The sequence below is a fragment of the Cavia porcellus genome, unplaced genomic scaffold (assembly GCF_034190915.1).
Source record: "Cavia porcellus strain 051 isolate PalLab524CR breed Dunkin Hartley unplaced genomic scaffold, mCavPor4.1 scaffold_8, whole genome shotgun sequence".
Taxonomy (NCBI): Eukaryota; Metazoa; Chordata; class Mammalia; order Rodentia; family Caviidae; genus Cavia; species Cavia porcellus.
The window spans coordinates 63,215,447-63,233,013 of NW_026947491.1; the positions used below are offsets into that span (position 1 = coordinate 63,215,447).

Below are 17,567 nucleotides of genomic sequence, written 5' to 3' on the forward strand. Positions count from 1 at the left end.
TCTAAGGAGCTGTGTTTTTCTTGAGTAAGTTTTCTCCTTGAAGAATCTTTATACGCATTTTAATACCTGTGTTGATTCAGGCAACTCAGCTTCTTTCTGACTTAACAAATGTGTTCATTTTTTCCACACTAAACTGAAATTAGCTTTTTTGTGTGTGTGATGGGAGTTTGTATATTATTAAAATAAATAATAAAGAGGATTGTTAGCCAAGGATTCAATAAGTATGAATTTTAAAAATTCATGTGTTCCTAGCTTGTTTTGGAGGTTCCTTTGCTGATACTTTAGGTAGTGTACCAAGTGTAATTCCTCTAGTAAAGGAAAACTTTGAAAAATAGTAACTTAAAGCCCTGAACAAAAGATATTTTTCTGTGACTTAAAATATGAGGTAAATGAGAATTATTTTTTTTGTCCATGGTACTGCTCAATTGTGGAGGATATAGGATTTATTTGTATATGATAAAACAGTTATGGAAACAATGTTCATATAGAACTTAAAAACCAGGTAAATAAAATAAATGAATGGCAGGGTATAAACTTCTGTTTGTATACCTCACCACATTTTAATGTCGTGCTTAATTTTTTTCATGCTAGAATTTGAATACATCTGGCAAGACAACTTCAAGTACAGATGGACCCAAATTCCCTGGCGATAAAAGTTCAACAACACAAAATAATAATCAGCAGAAAAAAGGGATCCAGGTGTTACCTGATGGTGGGACTCTATAAATGTCAAAAGTATTATAAAATATATTTTCTTTATTTTTCCTTAGAAGTAAAATGACTATTTTTCTTATCCAGGTCGGGTTACTAACATTCCTCAAGGGATGGTGACGGACCAATTTGGAATGATTGGCCTGTTAACATTTATCAGGGCAGCAGAGACAGACCCAGGAATGGTACATCTTGCTTTAGGAAGTGACTTAACAACATTAGGCCTCAATTTGAACTCTCCTGAGTAAGTTTTCTTTCTTTTTTTTCCCCTTCCCTATTTTATATAATATTTATAGCATTTAATTTCAGATTTCTAGTTTTTAATCTTAACATCATCCAATTATATCACCTTTTGTCCCTTCGTTGTTGCTGTTACCTGCTTGCTTTCTGAATAATTCCCTCTCAAATTAACCCCTGAATCACTGTTACTCTGCAATATTAGTTCTTTTACAATTTGACATGTTTAATATACATGTATGTGATCTTTTCAAAATCCTGAAACCTTGGTTACTTAAATCTCTTTTCCCTAAAATCATGTCATTCGTTGTACCTGAACCATACTCATTGCTAGTAACTGTAGTCTCTCCATAATTTTAAGTTCATGCTTAGCAGTCTTTCTAACTACCCTATTTTGCGTTTCTTTTGTGCTTTTGCTAACTCCTATAATCTTTTGACTCCATGAGACCTTTCATTTGATTCTTCTGCCTTTTCACTGTTACTCAATAGCCTGTCTCTGTTCTTTGGAGAACTTACTTTCTTAGCTGTTGTTAAATCACTAGTAAGTCAGAATTGTTCATTTTCTCGACTTCTTCACCCTTCTCCCACTTTATCATATTTGCATGGTACCCAGACAACTACAGTTGTGGTTATTTCTCTACCGATTCCTTTCCTAACCTGTGTTATATTGTATGTGGCTAGAGAAATATGTCCAACTTCACTGTCCGGTCTTCTCTTTGTATTCATGACTGGTAACCTCAAAAAATACATCCCTAATTTTGCCAGTCATAATCATACCTGGCATAGCTAGTCCATTAGCTCTTTTGCAGATTTTACAAGCCTCTTAAAACCTGTCCCTCTGTCCCTACAGAGGAATAACCTTCCTTTTTTATTTCTACTTTACTAAAAAAGGTGAAAGCAATTGAAAGAGAGAGCATCAGCATAATCCTGCCACCAGATTTGCTTGTTATGGTTTGCATCTACTTGTTCTTATCTTTGACCACTGCTTTACTGTAGTTGATCATGCTTTCTGCCTAACACCTCTCAAAAACTCAAAGATAGGACCATTTTTATACTTTATTGAATCATGTACATCAACCATAGATACATTTTTGTTTCTCATCTTATAAAAGACTTCTTGGGGCTGGGGATTTAGCTCAGTGGCATAAGCACCTGCCTTGCAAGCAGGTGGTCGTGAGTTCGATCCCTGGTACCAATAAAAATGAAAAAGACAAAAAAAAAAAAAATGACTTCTCTTGATCCAGCCTCTCTTGGAGTTAAAATCCCATTTCTCTATTTCCTGTTGAGGCAGATCTCAAAGAATCATCTAGATTTCTCCAGTTTGTTTTCTCCGTTTCTCTTTGTTAAGCCCAATTTAGTAGGATTTTGCCTCCACCATTCCATTACAACCATACTCACAAAAGGTCGCCAAGTGATGACTGTGAGTCAAATTCAACTTATGTGAGCACTTAAGTGATCCCTTTCTCCTTGAATTTGAATACACCATTTTTGCCTGATTTCACTGGTTGATTCTTTGCAGTTTCCTTTGCTGATATTTCCTTGTCTTCTTGACCTCTTTGAGTTAGATTTTTACTTCCTCTCGATAACTTTCCAGCCTCACTTTATAGACTCTTACGTACTGAGAAATCTAACCTTTATTTCCATTCCTGATTTCTGTCCTCAACAGAAATTAGAATTTCTGGATCCCATTGCAATTAAACATCTCTTGAATGGTCTTACTTATATGTACTCTAGCTATAGCCTTCCCAATCTCAGTTAATACTTTGGCATACTTTATCTTTAACTCCTTGCTTCTTTATATATACCATATCGCATCTTTTCACAAAATACATACAAAATCTGACTACATTCTCTCACTTCTTAAAACTGATACCACTCTCATTTGATTGATCATCCTCCTACATTGATAGTCCACTACCAAACACCAAGTATCTCTGGTTCTCTCTTTCCCCTGTCCCATTCACATTCTTCATATAAGAACCAGGACAATACATTTTGGATAAATTACTCCTTTGCTTACTCTACCCAGTAAGAATTTAATTGCAAGCTCAGATTTTTACAGCCTTACAAAAGGTATTTCTCCACAGCTCCCACTCAACATCTTTTCCCTTTATTCAGTTTTCCACTTTGGCTGGCCTTCTTGGTGTACCTCACATATCAATCATATATCTACCTTATTTGCTCTAGCAGTTCTTTCTAAGGAGAATAGTCTTCTACCAAATAATTAATATGATTAGCTACCTCATACTCTTTTGTGCTTGCTCAAATCTGATCTTCTCAATGAGACCTACACTGACTTCTCTTGAGCAGCCAATCTCTTCTCCCAGAATTTCCCCTAAAAAAGATTACTATTTATCTGTTCCACTACTTGCCTTCTACAATGTACAATATGAAACTAGAAGTAAGTTTCATGTTGTCACCAGTCTTCATCTTGAGCGTTTTGTTTTGTTTTGTTTTGTTTTGTTTTGTTTTGTTTTAAGACAGGATCTCACTATGGAGTTCAGGCTGGCCTTGAATGTACTATGTAGCCCAGCCTGGTCTCAAATTCACAGTGATTCTCCTACCTCTGCCTCCTAAGTGCTGGGATTATAGGCGTGCACCCCCATGCTTGCCTGGCTCCAGTCTTTGTTTTTTTCACTGTGTATCCCAAGTACCTAAAATAATGCCAGGCATATATAGTAGTCACTCTATCTATTTGATGAATTGGAAATTTTTCTCATAATTAATTACTGATTTTTTGGGGGGTGGAGGTGCATATAAATAGAAAAGTAATTTCACTTGCAAACATGGTATTGTTGAGTTTAAAGCATTCTTAGTTGAAGTCTAGCAAAAATTTAAATCCTATGTTTTATATATTATAATACACTATGTCATTTATATTGTATTGCAGGAATACTAATGGGAGCAATCCTATTGTATTTTTCATTTTATAGATAGATAACTGTTGCAGTTTTTTGCTGTATAAGCCACAGTAAACCCAAGAAAGGGGCTTAAAAGTAAAGATGCTCATTTTACATTTGAAGTCTGCTTTTCCTAGTTTTCCTGAAATTAAGTTAGAAATCTATTTTTCTACTTTGGACTTCAAAGTGGTTTTTTTTTCCCCCCCTTATTCAGAAATCTCTACCCCAAATTTGCATCACCCTGGGCATCTTCACCTTGTCGACCTCAAGACATAGGTAGGAAAATCTGTTTGTGTTCAGAACTTTTAAGAAAATATTTATAACTGAGAATCAGTTAATAAGGCTTTTTTTATTTTATTATCCAGACTTCCATGTTCCATCTGAGTACTTAACGAACATTCACATTAGGGATAAGGTGAGTGTAGTTTATTATTCTACTCAGTCAGCATGAATTTTATCTATTTTTCAGGTGCTGTTTTCAGTTCAGACACCGTATTTTTGAACTAGCAATTGTTTTAGGGGTATGCTTTTGTATGTCCATTCAATTTATGTATAGCAGTTTCCTTCTATTTTTGCTTATAATCTTAATGTCTTAATGATATCCTGTGTAATATTTTTAAAACAAACCAATATTAAGACTGGCAAAATATTTATTATAATTAATAAAAAGGTACAACTTTACAATTGATGGGAGTAAGCTCATTTAAAGCATTAGATGAACTTTCTTGTGATAGTCTCATTTTATGCCTTTACCCATAAGAAAGTTTTTCTTTACAAGTATTATGTAGTGATTTTAATGAAATAACATATATCTTTTGAAATGATTTACTGTGACTTTCCTCCCTTCTCCATTTTTCTTTTCCACTGATTTAACTACCTGTAATTTTAGTTATAAAGTAATTATTAAAATAATAGCCTTAATCTTTTTTGATCTAAGAAAGAACACATTACATTGTTTTTAGAGGAAAAAGCTAAAAGAAGTTCCTTTCTGCTAGGGAAAAATACATAATGGAATCTAAATCTTAATCTTGTACATTGATTTCATTTAGTAAAAATACTTGTATGTTATACATATATATAAATACAGTTATTTAATTAAATGAATACATTGTGAATATCCATGCAACTGCACAGCCAAATGAATGTTGATATTATAGACAGACAAATAGAACAATATATGTATTTTAGTATGTCTTTTAATATTTAAGTAGTTGGAAAGCAGGAATTACAATAAAGGGAATGCTTGTATCTTTACATTTGTGGATTATGCAGTTTGCTGCCACCTCAGAAGGGTTCTTTTGCTATAGTTCCACAACCTTTATTTATGCCAATATGAAAAAGAATTTGGTGCATTGACAGTTGCCACATGAATTGGTAAAGCTGAACAGAAAAGCTGTAACAGCTAAGTAAACATTTAGAGCAATATAGATAAATTTTTATTTTGGAGCACTTTTAAGTTTTATTGTAATTAAGAATTTGAGACTTGAATTCACTCTCTGTTTACAGTTTGGTATGTACTTGTTTTCTACTTCATGTAGGGAAATATAGTCATCTTTCAATCATTCACTTAACCAAAATGAAGTCATCTGTATGGTTTTGTACTTACCTATGATTTGCTGAAAGCATATAAGCAGTTTGTGAATCCCTTATCTGATGTAGATTAAACACTTCTTATAATCTGCCTATGTGGGCTGCAAGATGCTTTTAGATACTCTCAATTTAATTTCATGTATGTTTTTAGTAACCCATTTACTATTGTCCATATTTTAGAACCAAAGCTCAAAAGATACCAAATAACTTGAATGTGGTCATATTAATAATAGAATTAAGACTTGATTACAGGCCTAGGTCTCCTATTTTAGCGTTGTCATTAGATGATAATCTACATTTGGTTTTCCTTGGAAATTTTTATTTAGCTTTTTTCCTCCTGCTAGTATATCTAATTGCCTAATTATTTAAATGACTTAGCTCTTAAAATTGTATATTACTTGTCTGCAAACATGTGATAACAGTTGTCTGCTATAAAGAATTTCTGTACTGTTTATCTTTCCATTTTTTACTTTAGTAGTAGCAGTTATATATTAGAATTTTAAAATTTGTTTTGCATTTCATAAAAATTTTTCTTTTACAGCTGGCTGCAATAAAACTTGGCCGATATGGAGAAGACCTTCTCTTCTATCTCTATTACATGAATGGAGGAGACGTATTACAACTTCTAGCTGCAGTAGAGCTGTATGTTTAAAATATTTTAATCACTTTTCACTGTAGTGGATCTTGACTGTTTTGAAAACTGTTTTCAATGATGATAGCTATACTTTTTTTAAGTGAAAATCTTTGTTCAAGAAATTTAAATAGTTTATACTAGGTAAAATAATTTAGATCTAAGCTGTATATCACCATGTCTTTATAATCTATTCATAAAAGGATCTTCATTATAAATTTGACAGAATTGACTTCAGTCATAGACTTGATTAATTTAATTTTTGTATGAATTATAAGCTAAGAGTCATGATTGTGGTTCCTGTGAGACCATGTATACTGATTAGACAGAATTCATTATTTAATATCTGTTGATTATCAGCAAGGTTTTCTGCATATTTGTTGTCTTTTCAGTTGCTTATGAAATAAGGTCCACATTCAGTATCGTAGATTTACTGATAGTATTTTTATAAATGGTCTTTTTCAGATACTTTATATTATAAAATTGACTATTTTGGTAATATATGTGTCACTTATTTGTAATTGCACTTTTCTCGTATCTAATTATTTCTAAAAGCTACCTCCTTGTGTTGTCAAGAAAACACTTATTTATATGGAAGTTAATTTGTGTTAACATCCCCTTTGGGTGTTACTTGTGTGGTTTACAAATGATAAATTTTCATTGGTTCTTGGATAAATTCTGATAATATCTACTTTGCTTTTTAGAATTTAGACTCAAATAAAAATGGATAAAAATTAAGTAATACACAAAATTTTCAAAATTGATACTGTTTTCAGCAGCTTGAAAATTAGATAAATCTAAACAATTTAAATAGATTTTGTACAGTAGTTTCATACCAAATAATCCAAATAGTTGACTTTTTAGCCAGGCCTGCTGACATATCTGTAATCCCAGCACTGAAGAGTCAGAGACAGAATTGTTTTGTGTTCAAAGGCAGCCTGAGCTCCATAGTGAGTTTAAGCCCAGCCTGAACTACATGACAAGACCCTGTCCCAAAATAAGAAAACCAAAACAAAACAAAAAGGAAGAAAGGTTTTGCTTGGTTTAATAACATTTAGTTTCTGTTGAGTGTTAAGATAACCAAGAAAGGAATCAGGTTTCTTTTCTTTCTTTTTTGGGGAATGGGGGACCAGGTTTCTATAGTACATCTTTATTTGGTCTTCCTTTTTATCCTATTAATCATAGAACTTTTAAATTTTTATTTTATTTACATAACTAGTATCTGTTATTCAATAAAAAATGTACTTCCTTGATAGTTTTTCAGTATACATTTATTTCAAGTCAGATTGCGAAGCACCCATATTTATGTATGTTACATGTAATTATTCTGAGAAAGCTTTATAGAATGTACAAAATGTTTGATATAAACCAAAATTTAATAATCTTTTTCTTTTAAAAATTGAAGTTTTAACCGTGATTGGCGATACCACAAAGAAGAACGAGTATGGATAACCAGGGCACCAGGCATGGAGCCAACAATGAAAACCAATACATATGAGAGGGGAACATATTACTTCTTTGACTGTCTTAACTGGAGGAAAGTAGCTAAGGTATATTTTTCCCCATGTGCAAGTATATTAATTCAAACTTTAAAAAACAAGTGTCCTTTTTAATTTGTTTATGTATAGCAGTACTTGTGTTCCAATAATGTGCTACATCTTTACCAAGTCTTTTATCTCCAAATGAATGTTCAAAAATATTTCATTTCACTAATATGGGAAAACTATTAAACTTGGTAAAAGATTTTGTAATATTATACAAGATTTGGTAACATTTGTAATAATTATATCACCTGAATTGGTACCATTTGAAGTATTTCTGTGTCTATTGAATTTCAAATGAAGATCCCAAATATGTATTTTCATATATTGTTAGTTTAAGCAAAGGTGAAAATAAAAGGAATATGTAAATGCTTTTTAAACCTACATTCATTGCAGATAAGATACCTCAATTTTTATTTGCAAATTGTTTAAATAAAGAAAATTGAAAGTGTTAGCCATTACTATTCCTGTGACTACTGTGCTAAATACTGAAGAAAAATGGATGGTGGGGAAAGATTGATTCTTATAGTTTGCAGTTGTGCCTCACAAAAATCCTGTTTCAAGTGCAAAATTTCCATCTGTGTCAATGCATGTCTCACACTTGTGTTTAGTCCCTTGTGAATTATCCCCCTAGTGGAAAATGTAGCCCCATTATCCAATTTCACAGAACCAGTTGTATTTTGCTGAATGAATTTTCCATCAGTGACTCGCGATTGTAAACTGAATTAGTTTTATTTGGTTTTGGTAAATGTAAGCAGAAGAAAAACATATTTAACAGTTTTTTGGAATATTTAATTTATTGGTTTGTATATATGTGGGTTTGTATTTTCAATCAGCTATATTAAGCTGATAAAATATTTATACTTCAAAAAGGCAGTGTAGAATGTTCACCAGCTACATACCTCAAATGTTTGACATCCCAGGAAGATGTTATATAAAATTTGGATAAAGAAAAGGATAAGCCCTCCTCAGGTTCATAAGGGTGATGATTGGGTGCTCATGCTCCATGCATGACATGTTTCCTTTGAACCTTGTTATGACGTTGGCACATTACCTATCTGACGTGAAAAAAAAGAAAAGAAAAGCAAAGGATAAGCCCAGCAAATAACCACAAAAATGATAAACTACCAGAGGTTGAATATTTGTTATTATTATTTTTAGGTTTCTTGGTAACAGCTATAGCTGTTATATCTTAGATTTGAATTTAACTCCTGTTTCTGCTATTTCTGCTTTGATGTTGCACAAGTTTTCTTCCCATGCCTTTTCCTTTTTGTAAAATGAAGATGGTAATTTCTTCTAGGTTATTATGAAGACTGAGATTTTAATACACATGCACACGTACCCTAAATACAACGCTTGGCCTATATTGGGTATTTGATCTATGGTGGTGCTAGTAGTTGATAGTGATTGTGTTGTTGCTGTTTTTATCATCATTGTTACAACTTTCTACTAATCTTTCAAACATGGAAAAATTGTAACTAATTGTTACTTGCTTAACTCATGAGTTCTCAAACTTTTAACTTGTACCAGAATTATATGGAAGATATGTTAAGTACAAATTGTTGAACTGTGACTCCACTCTCTTAGGTAGCAAGTCTGTGGGTTTGGGGCCTGAGAATTTACATTTCTAATGAGCTTTCAAATTATCTCAGGTAGTTCTGACCTAGTCCAGGGCCATAGTCACTTCTGAATTAGAGGATCTCCAAAACAGAAAAATAATCTTTGAAGGGAAAAAAGTCATTAGTAAATAACGGAAGTTTTCTTCATTCATTTAGAAGCTTTTTGCTCAGTAGTACTGTAAGTTCCAAACTCACATATGTAAAAAGAGAATATATACTTGCAGTATATATTCTTACATATATACACATAATGTGTTTAAAAATATAGTGAATGTTTACATTTTTAAAATCTTTTTACAGTAAAAAATACATTGCAATTACTTGCTCTCAAACTGCCCCTCCAACCCATTTAGTCTAGCTCACTTTTATCACTTGTTTGAAGCCATTCTGCAAGTCCTCTTTTATGAGTATCTTTAGTTGTACTGTCAAAGTACCTTCATTGTTCTAAACTAATGCAGAATGTTCGCTTTTCATGTTATTTTGCCTTTGGGGAAGAGCTAGAAGTAGCATATGCTCGATCTGATGAACAGGTAAATGAAGAGTCACTGTTTTTACTGGTTTTTTAAAAGACTTCTTGAACTACTTTTAAAAAGTGGAAAGAACTATGGGCTGAGTGTTTAATGTTCAGGGGAATAAATTATTGTCTTGATTACTTTTCTCTTGTTGCTGAGACAAAATACCCAGCACCCAAAATGAAAGAAGGAAAGGTTTATTCAGCTCACTTTTTGTGGAGGTTTCGGTCTATAATCAGCTGGCTCCAAGCAGGGTGGCATGGGAGAGCCAGCACTTCAAGGGGGCAGCCAGCAAAAGTAGCCAGAGTAAAAGGAGGGAAAACAAACCTCTTCTCCCTTACATCATGAGCAGGCTACCCATCCCCACCTCCAGGGCAGGTGTAGCACTCATACCACCTCTGTGCCCTCCTCTTACACAGTTGAGGATGTTAACAAAATAAGAATCCTAGCTCCCTGCTGGGTCTCTTGGTAAAATTTCTAAACTTCTCAAGTTGACTTCTGTATTGATCATCACAAGTATTTTGAGGAGCATCAATAGAAATTCATCTTTTACTATTTTAATTTAAACATTCACTTTATATTTTGATCAGTCCTTGATTAATGATAGATATGTATAGGGAAATCAAGTTAGGTCAGAAAATCAGTTTTCCAGACTTAAGTTTTCCCAAAAGTAAAATATTCAGAAACAAAGCATTAATATGGGCATTTTTACTTTTTTATAAAAAAGTAAAAGTCAGTTAGTTGACAGTTCCCTGAATAGGAAAATTGTTATTTTTAAAGAAAACTATAGCTACTTATCTAAAATATACCTTAGTTTATATTATATGTAATACATGTAAAATAATTTTTTGTTTTTATCTGATATTTCATATGTAGTTGAGCACCTTTACTTTAAAAAGTTTACCTGTGAAATGGGAAAATTACATTTGATGATATTATGAAATTATATACTAAAAGGTCTTATCGTAAATTTTGCTAGCCACTTTCATTAATGCTCTTCCAGATTGTTTTCATAGTGATGAAAAACAAGAATTATTGATTAGTTTCTACCTATTAAGCAGCTGACCTGTTGGTTTTGTTGAAATAAAATTCATGAACTTATGTGTTTATAAAATTTTTGACATTGGGATTTTAAGAATGTGTTCAGTGCTTTCACAGAAAATTACTTAGCAATTAAGAAATTTGGGTGTTATTCATAGTATATTTATTAGCAGACTTCATATAATTACAGAAAATTCATGAATATGACATGTATTACATCAACTTGAGAGTCACCATCTGTAAAATGGTAGGTTATTGTTCGTAAAAAACATTCATTGAGTAGCTTCAACTCAGATGGAACCTGCAGTATGAATTGGTATTCTAATTAATAAAATATTATGTTATCGTAAGATAATTGAACAAATCTAGACTATATCTAGATTTGTTCTAGACTAGACAGTCTAGACTAAATCTAGACTGTATCTTGTGTGATTTTTTAAAAAATCACTTAATATTTTTAGAAAAATCATAGAAACTAAAGCATTAGATGAATTAAATCAGATGTATTTATCCCTAAAATTTTTTGGCCCTATGGATCTAGAGTCAGATCTATTTATTACAGAGTTGCCTAGAGAATGATTGCTAGTGTACATAAAAATTGTTTTTTGTTTATTCGTTTAGATAACCTTATCTTTCTAAAAAGTTATATTGGGGGCTGGAGGTTTAGCTCAGTGGCATAAGCGCCTGCCTTGCAAGTAGGCAGTCATGAGTTCGATCCCCGGTACCGATAAAAAGGAAAAAAGACAAAAAAGAAAAAAGAAAAGCAGTTATATCTGTTAACCCATGTCATTCTGTTAGAATTGGCTACCTGTAGTGGCACATATCTGTAATCCCAGCAGTCTGGAAATCTGAGCCAGGACAATCTCGTGTTTGAACCCAGCTGGGGCAATTTAACAAGACCCTCTCTCAGAATTTAAAAATTTAATAAAGTTAAGTATGTAGTCATGTACACAGGTCAGTCCCCACTACTACCCCCCCCCAAAAAAAAACCTCATATTCCATTAGAGATTTGTGGTAGTTTAAACAGTATATATAATCTCAATGAGTTTTATTTTTATCTTACAATATATATTAGTACTTACTAATTTTACAAAATGCCGGTTTTCAATGTGGCAATGTGGCATTTTGATTATAATTCATCCTGCTTGTTATCCTCTTTTTTATTTTTCCTTTGCTCTTCCCCAGTTCCCTTTGTCTTGTCTATTGTGTTGCTTCTTTAGTGAATAAGACTTTTAAAGTAACTTCTTCCACAGTGAATTGGGACAGGGATCAGATATCAAACTCAGGATCTCACACTTGCCAGGCAAGTGCTGTGCTCTGAGCTGTATCCCTGGCCCAGCAAGATTTCTAATGCTTAGGAATTTTTGTATCATAGCTTAGTATAAATCTGGTGGGTTTTTTTCCATTAACTTTATTAATATGTATCTTTATATTTTGGTAATACGTGTTTTTCTTCAAAGCCTTTCTATTAAGTACATTTAAGATAGTTTTGTACTCCTAAAATTTAAGTTCATACAGATTTATAAGTAAAAATCAGGTTGTTTTTAGAGTTTAATTTCCTACAGTGTGTCTTTATTGTAGATTAGTGACATTTTTGTAATAATTTCATCATCTGAATCCAGCAAATTTGAGTTCTCCTTGAACTAAGCAACTAACTTTTTGAAAACATATACCCTGATTTTTATTTTTGAAAGGAAACTCAAGTCATTAAAAAGTCATTTTAAAAGCTGGATGAGGAATTTAGCTCAGCGACTCAGTTGCTTGCCTGGTAAACACAAGGTCATGAGTTTGATCCACTGGTACTATATATATATATATAATGTATATTCTTTCAAGTCATTGTACTTTAACCTAAAAATTATTTTTCTATTAAAAGTAAATATGCAAATAAGCCCTGTGATACATAATTTTAAAATATTATCTGAAAGGCTGGGGACTTAGCTCAGCAGTGTAAGCACTTGCCTGGCAAGCACAAGGTCGTGAGTTCAATCCCTGGTACCAAAAAATAAAAAATAAAAAATGTAAAATATTACATGAAAGCTATGTTCTGTTCCTATAGCAAATGAAGAAAACTTGTGTTTATTAATTTATCAGCTATTATTGACCTGGTTCTGGTCCAATCATTAGATAATGGAGTACCAAACAAACATATTTCTCAATCCTACAGAAAAGAATATGCTTGTATATAGTATAATCAAGTTACATAAAGTTGTGAACAAAAAGTACAAGCGTATTTAATATATTTTATATATTTTAAGATAAAAATACACGGAAGGCCAGAAAAGTAAAGTCAGTTGACAAAATTGACCTATATATTATAATTGATCAGATAAAATTTGACCTAAATCATCTCTATTTTAAAAACCTTTCAGATTTTTGTAATTATTATTTATGTTCCCTAGATTTTCCATGGTAGGTAGACAAAATATGTGCATTTATTGATAATTCATTTAACTTCTAATACATTTTAGTTCATCAGTATGAAAATTTTAATATATGTAACTTACATAGTTAAGCTTATGATTTGTTAAAATTACAAACAAGTCTTTCACCCAGTATACACTTTGAAAATTAAAGTATCAGTTTTAATTTCAAAAAAATTTTCTTTGCTTATTTGTATCTTCATCTTTAGCCAAAAAATAAAATTCTTTTAATTGTTAGACAGGAGTGGGAAGTGAAAGTAGTAGCTATGTAGTGTAGTCCAGGAAACACGTAGTTGTGATGATGATTCTGGTGTTCACTCATTTTTACTGGTAAGCTGATAACCCCTGCTTTAGTTAGTATCATAAATCCTTTTAAAAAAAGGTTAATGTTACCATAGTACACCTTCTTTATAAACTTTTGTCAAGGGATTTTATTTTTCAACCATGTATCAGGGTTAAGGTGTAATGAAATCCATTTTTGCATCTCAAACTAAACATATTAAAAAGAATGTGGTGCACTAGAAAAGATGCACACTTTGGTGTCACAGTCCTAATCCCAGAAATGCTGTTTATTGTATGACTTTGATAATTTACTGTGAACCTCTTTTCCTCTCCTATGAAGTGAAAATAACAATTTTCTACCTTACAGAGTGAATATAAAGATTAGAATACTCCTAGCAATATTTCCAGTATAGGCACTACTAGGCTTTTGATAAATTATATCTGATACATCTGTAATTGTTAATATAATGTTCTTTAATTTTAAATACTTGGTTCTTTATCTGAAAATTTATTATTATCTAAGTTTTCATTTTAGTTTAGTAATGGAAATACTCACTGGGATTCTGTTTGAATCCAGACACAGAAGGCAAAATATGTTAACCACGATTGCTAATGTTACTTGTTTTAATTTTTAATACTTGCTACATATAAAGGTTCATAATTCTTTAAATGGGGTTATACAGTAGTAGTCTGTGCTAATTTTATATAGCAATTTTAGAACATCTCATTTTTGGAGTTGGCAGATGAATTTGTATTGGCTTTCTTTTTTAAAATATACGAACGTCTCACCAGGTGTGGTGGTGCACACTGTAATCACAGCACTTGGGAGGCTGAGCAGGAGGGTCACTGTGAGTTCGAGGCCAGTTTGGGCTACAAAATGAGTTCAAGTGATAGCCTGAACTGCACAGTGAAACCCTGTCCCAACAAGAAAAAAGGAGAGGAAAAAAAGGATACATCTCTATTCTTGAACTTGAGGGAAAAATAGCATAAAAAGCTACTATTCCTAAATTGAAAATCCATGGAGTCAGTATAATATTTTGAAGATTTGATTAAATGAGAAATCTACTTAGTCTTCAGGTATGCATATATTAAAATCATTGTCTAGTACGCCCCCAACCTTCCAGTGCTGGAGATTGAGCCCAGGGTCTGGTACATGCTAGGCAAACACTCTACTCCTGAGTTACATCTTTCACCCTTTTTCTTTTGTACTGATAGTGTTTCATTACATTACCTAGGCTACCTTCAAATTAATTGGTTTCCTAGGTAGGTAGGGGATTATAGCCATGTACTACTACCTGCTACTGTGCCAGTTGAATTATCTTTAATTTAGGGTTTTGAGTTTATAAAATGTAAGTTCTGGACATGTGTAATTTAAAAGTGTAATAAATTGGAAAATTTAAAGTGTAATAAATTGGAAAAAAATCTTTTAAACTTTTCATGGAAAGTTTTAGGTTTTTACACTTTATTAGTGGGGGCTTTATTTTAAATGTAGTGTAATTTTCTGTGCTTTACCTTAGTCACTGTAATTTCCTCATTTATTTTTTAAGTTTAGAAGGGCACAGAATCTCAGTAAGTAAATCTTTATGAGTAATATCTTTGTACTTAGCAAAAACTACACATTTTTCTTTAAGCTGTATTCTGCTTAGCAAACAGTTTGTATATGTATGTCTGTGGTCATTTTTGTATGTAGATGTTTTAATTGTTCATGTAGTAAAATATATTCTGACAGAATTTTGATACCAAAAAGGGATGAAATTATTTGAATTTCTTATTTTCTTTTTTTAGGAGTTCCATCTGGAATATGACAAATTAGAAGAACGGCCTCACTTGCCATCCACCTTCAACTACAACCCTGCTCAGCAAGCCTTCTAAAATGACTTCCCTTTTCTTGGGGTATGGCTGTCTCAGCACAATACTCAACCTAACTGCAGAACTGATGTGGCTCAGGCACCCTGGTTTTAATTCCTTGAGGATCTGGCAATTGGCTTACGCAAAGGGTCACCATTTAAGGTCCTGCCTTACTAATTATGTGCTGCCCAACAACTAAATTTGTAATTTTTTTTTTCTAGTTTGAGCAGGGTCTGAATTTTTTCCTTTATTTTCTTTTTTGCCAGCAGACAGACTTAAGTCTGTAAAGACAACAAGCAAGTACACTGACAGAGGTTTACCATTTAGTTTCTTAAATGTAAAAAAAACAAAACAAAAAAAAACCAAAAAAACCCACAAAAGACTCTACAAAATTAGACCACAAAATTCGCATTGTTCATTGTAGCACTATTGGTAATAAAATAACAAATGTTTGTGCATTTTTATGTGAAGATCCTTCTCGTATTTCATTTGGAAAGATGAGCAAGGTCTGCTTCCTTCATTTTACTTCCCGTTCTGTTTTTGAAAGGCAGTTGCGCCAATCTTAAATGCAAGAATATCTGACTGTTGAGAAGAAAGATATTGCCACAATCTCTGGATGGTCTCCAGGGTTGTGCTATTACTGAGCTTCATCTTTCCAGAATGAGCAAAACACTGTCCAGTCTTTGTTACGATTTTGTAATAAATGTGTACATTTTTTTTAAATTTTTGGACATCACATGAATAAAGGTATGTATGTACGAATGTGTATATATTATATATATGACATCTATTTTGGAAAATGTTTGCCCTGCTGTACCTCATTTTTAGGAGGTGTGCATGGATGCAATATATGAAAATGGGACATTCTGGAACTGCTGGTCAGGGGACTTTGTCGCCCTGTGCACTAAAGGGCCAGATTTTCAGCAGCCAAGGACATCCATACCCAAGTGAATGTGATGGGACTTAAAGAAGTGAACTGAGACAATTCACTCTGGCTGTTTGAACAGCAGCGTTTCATAGGAAGAGAAAAAGATCAATCTTGTATTTTCTGACCACATAAAGGCTTCTTCTCTTTGTAATAAAGTAGAAAAGCTCTCCTCATTGCAGTGTTGACTTTGATTTGAAATTGTGAAATTATTTCTTCAACATGAAAAATAGAGGAAATACCTGAAATTTTATAAATATCAAACTGAATAGTGTGATTAAATTTAAAATGTCTTTTTTTTTCAGCTTCCAGCAAGTAATTTATTGGAACCACAGTGACTCATTTCACTTGTAGGTTAAAAAATGTAGACCATCTTAAATAGTAACAGAAAAAAATTTAAATGGATTATGACAACATTAGTAGTAAAACATCCAGAACATTCTCGGGACCCAATCAGAATACGTTTGTGAAGAATTTCTTGCTAGACCTTTGAAATTTATCTTTATGAAGTAATGTGCAAATTAAGGTAAGCCAAAAAGTGAGGTGGGATAGTCCATATTTGAAAACTGATGGATTCTTTTCTCATATAAATAAAAATACTATATATGAAACCATCTGAAGACCGAGGTTACCAAAGCAGAACTACAGCTAGAAAATTAGGAAAAAGTGAATTTTGAGTTATAAAAATTTCATTTCTACCCTATTTTTCTATAAGACTCAAAGTTCATTAACATTTATCAAATCATGTTTAAAAATTAAACATGACATCGCTGTATCAGTAATGTAAAATGGATTTAAAATTTACATGTTCTATGTATTTTGGGATACTAGGAACATAAAAATTAGGATATTTTTATTCAGAATTAAACTAAAGTATCTCCTCAGTATCAAAAATGACACAGTTACATTTGACCAGAGTAAAATCCCAGAAATCAGTGTGCTTAAAAAAATAAAGATTAGGGGCTGGGAATTTAGCTCAGCGGCATAAGTGCCTGCCTTGCAAGTGTGTGGTCGTGAGTTCGATCCCTGGTACCGATAAAAAAGAAAAAGAAAAAATTAAAACGATAAAAAAAAGATTACATCTTCATAATAATTTATCTTGTAAAATAACTTTTCCTACATAACTATGAGAAAAAGGTAGGAAGAAAAAACATGGTAAGGAATCTTTATTCTTATGAAAACAACATTAAAGTCTCATTCAAAGCATGGCCGTGACTAGTAATACATGGATGGCTCAGAAAACCAAGACAGGTCATATTTAGTGGATTATTGTGTTGGCTTTAATTTTTTTTTTTAACTGCCATAGG

The 17,567-nt window shown here is 32.4% G+C and overlaps 1 protein-coding gene and 1 non-coding gene across 5 annotated transcripts in view; both read left to right on the plus strand.

Annotated features, from left to right (window-relative positions):
• Cnot2 (CCR4-NOT transcription complex subunit 2) overlaps positions 1–16,436 on the plus strand; it is a 93,001-nt gene extending 76,565 nt beyond the window's left edge. For all 4 annotated transcript variants that reach the window (XM_063255131.1, XM_063255132.1, XM_063255133.1 and 1 more), the window contains exons 10-16: positions 592–712; positions 799–955; positions 4,063–4,124; positions 4,214–4,263; positions 5,980–6,080; positions 7,475–7,619; positions 15,273–16,436. In XM_063255131.1, coding sequence (XP_063111201.1) covers positions 592–712; positions 799–955; positions 4,063–4,124; positions 4,214–4,263; positions 5,980–6,080; positions 7,475–7,619; positions 15,273–15,359 — 723 coding nt within the window. In that variant the 3' untranslated portion in view covers positions 15,360–16,436. The remainder of the gene's footprint in view (positions 1–591; positions 713–798; positions 956–4,062; positions 4,125–4,213; positions 4,264–5,979; positions 6,081–7,474; positions 7,620–15,272) is intronic.
• LOC111753338 (small nucleolar RNA U13) lies at positions 8,572–8,674 on the plus strand. Its single transcript, XR_002788153.1, has one exon. It is a non-coding gene; the product is annotated as a small nucleolar RNA U13 (small nucleolar RNA).
• Positions 16,437–17,567: the final 1,131 nt, after the last annotated feature.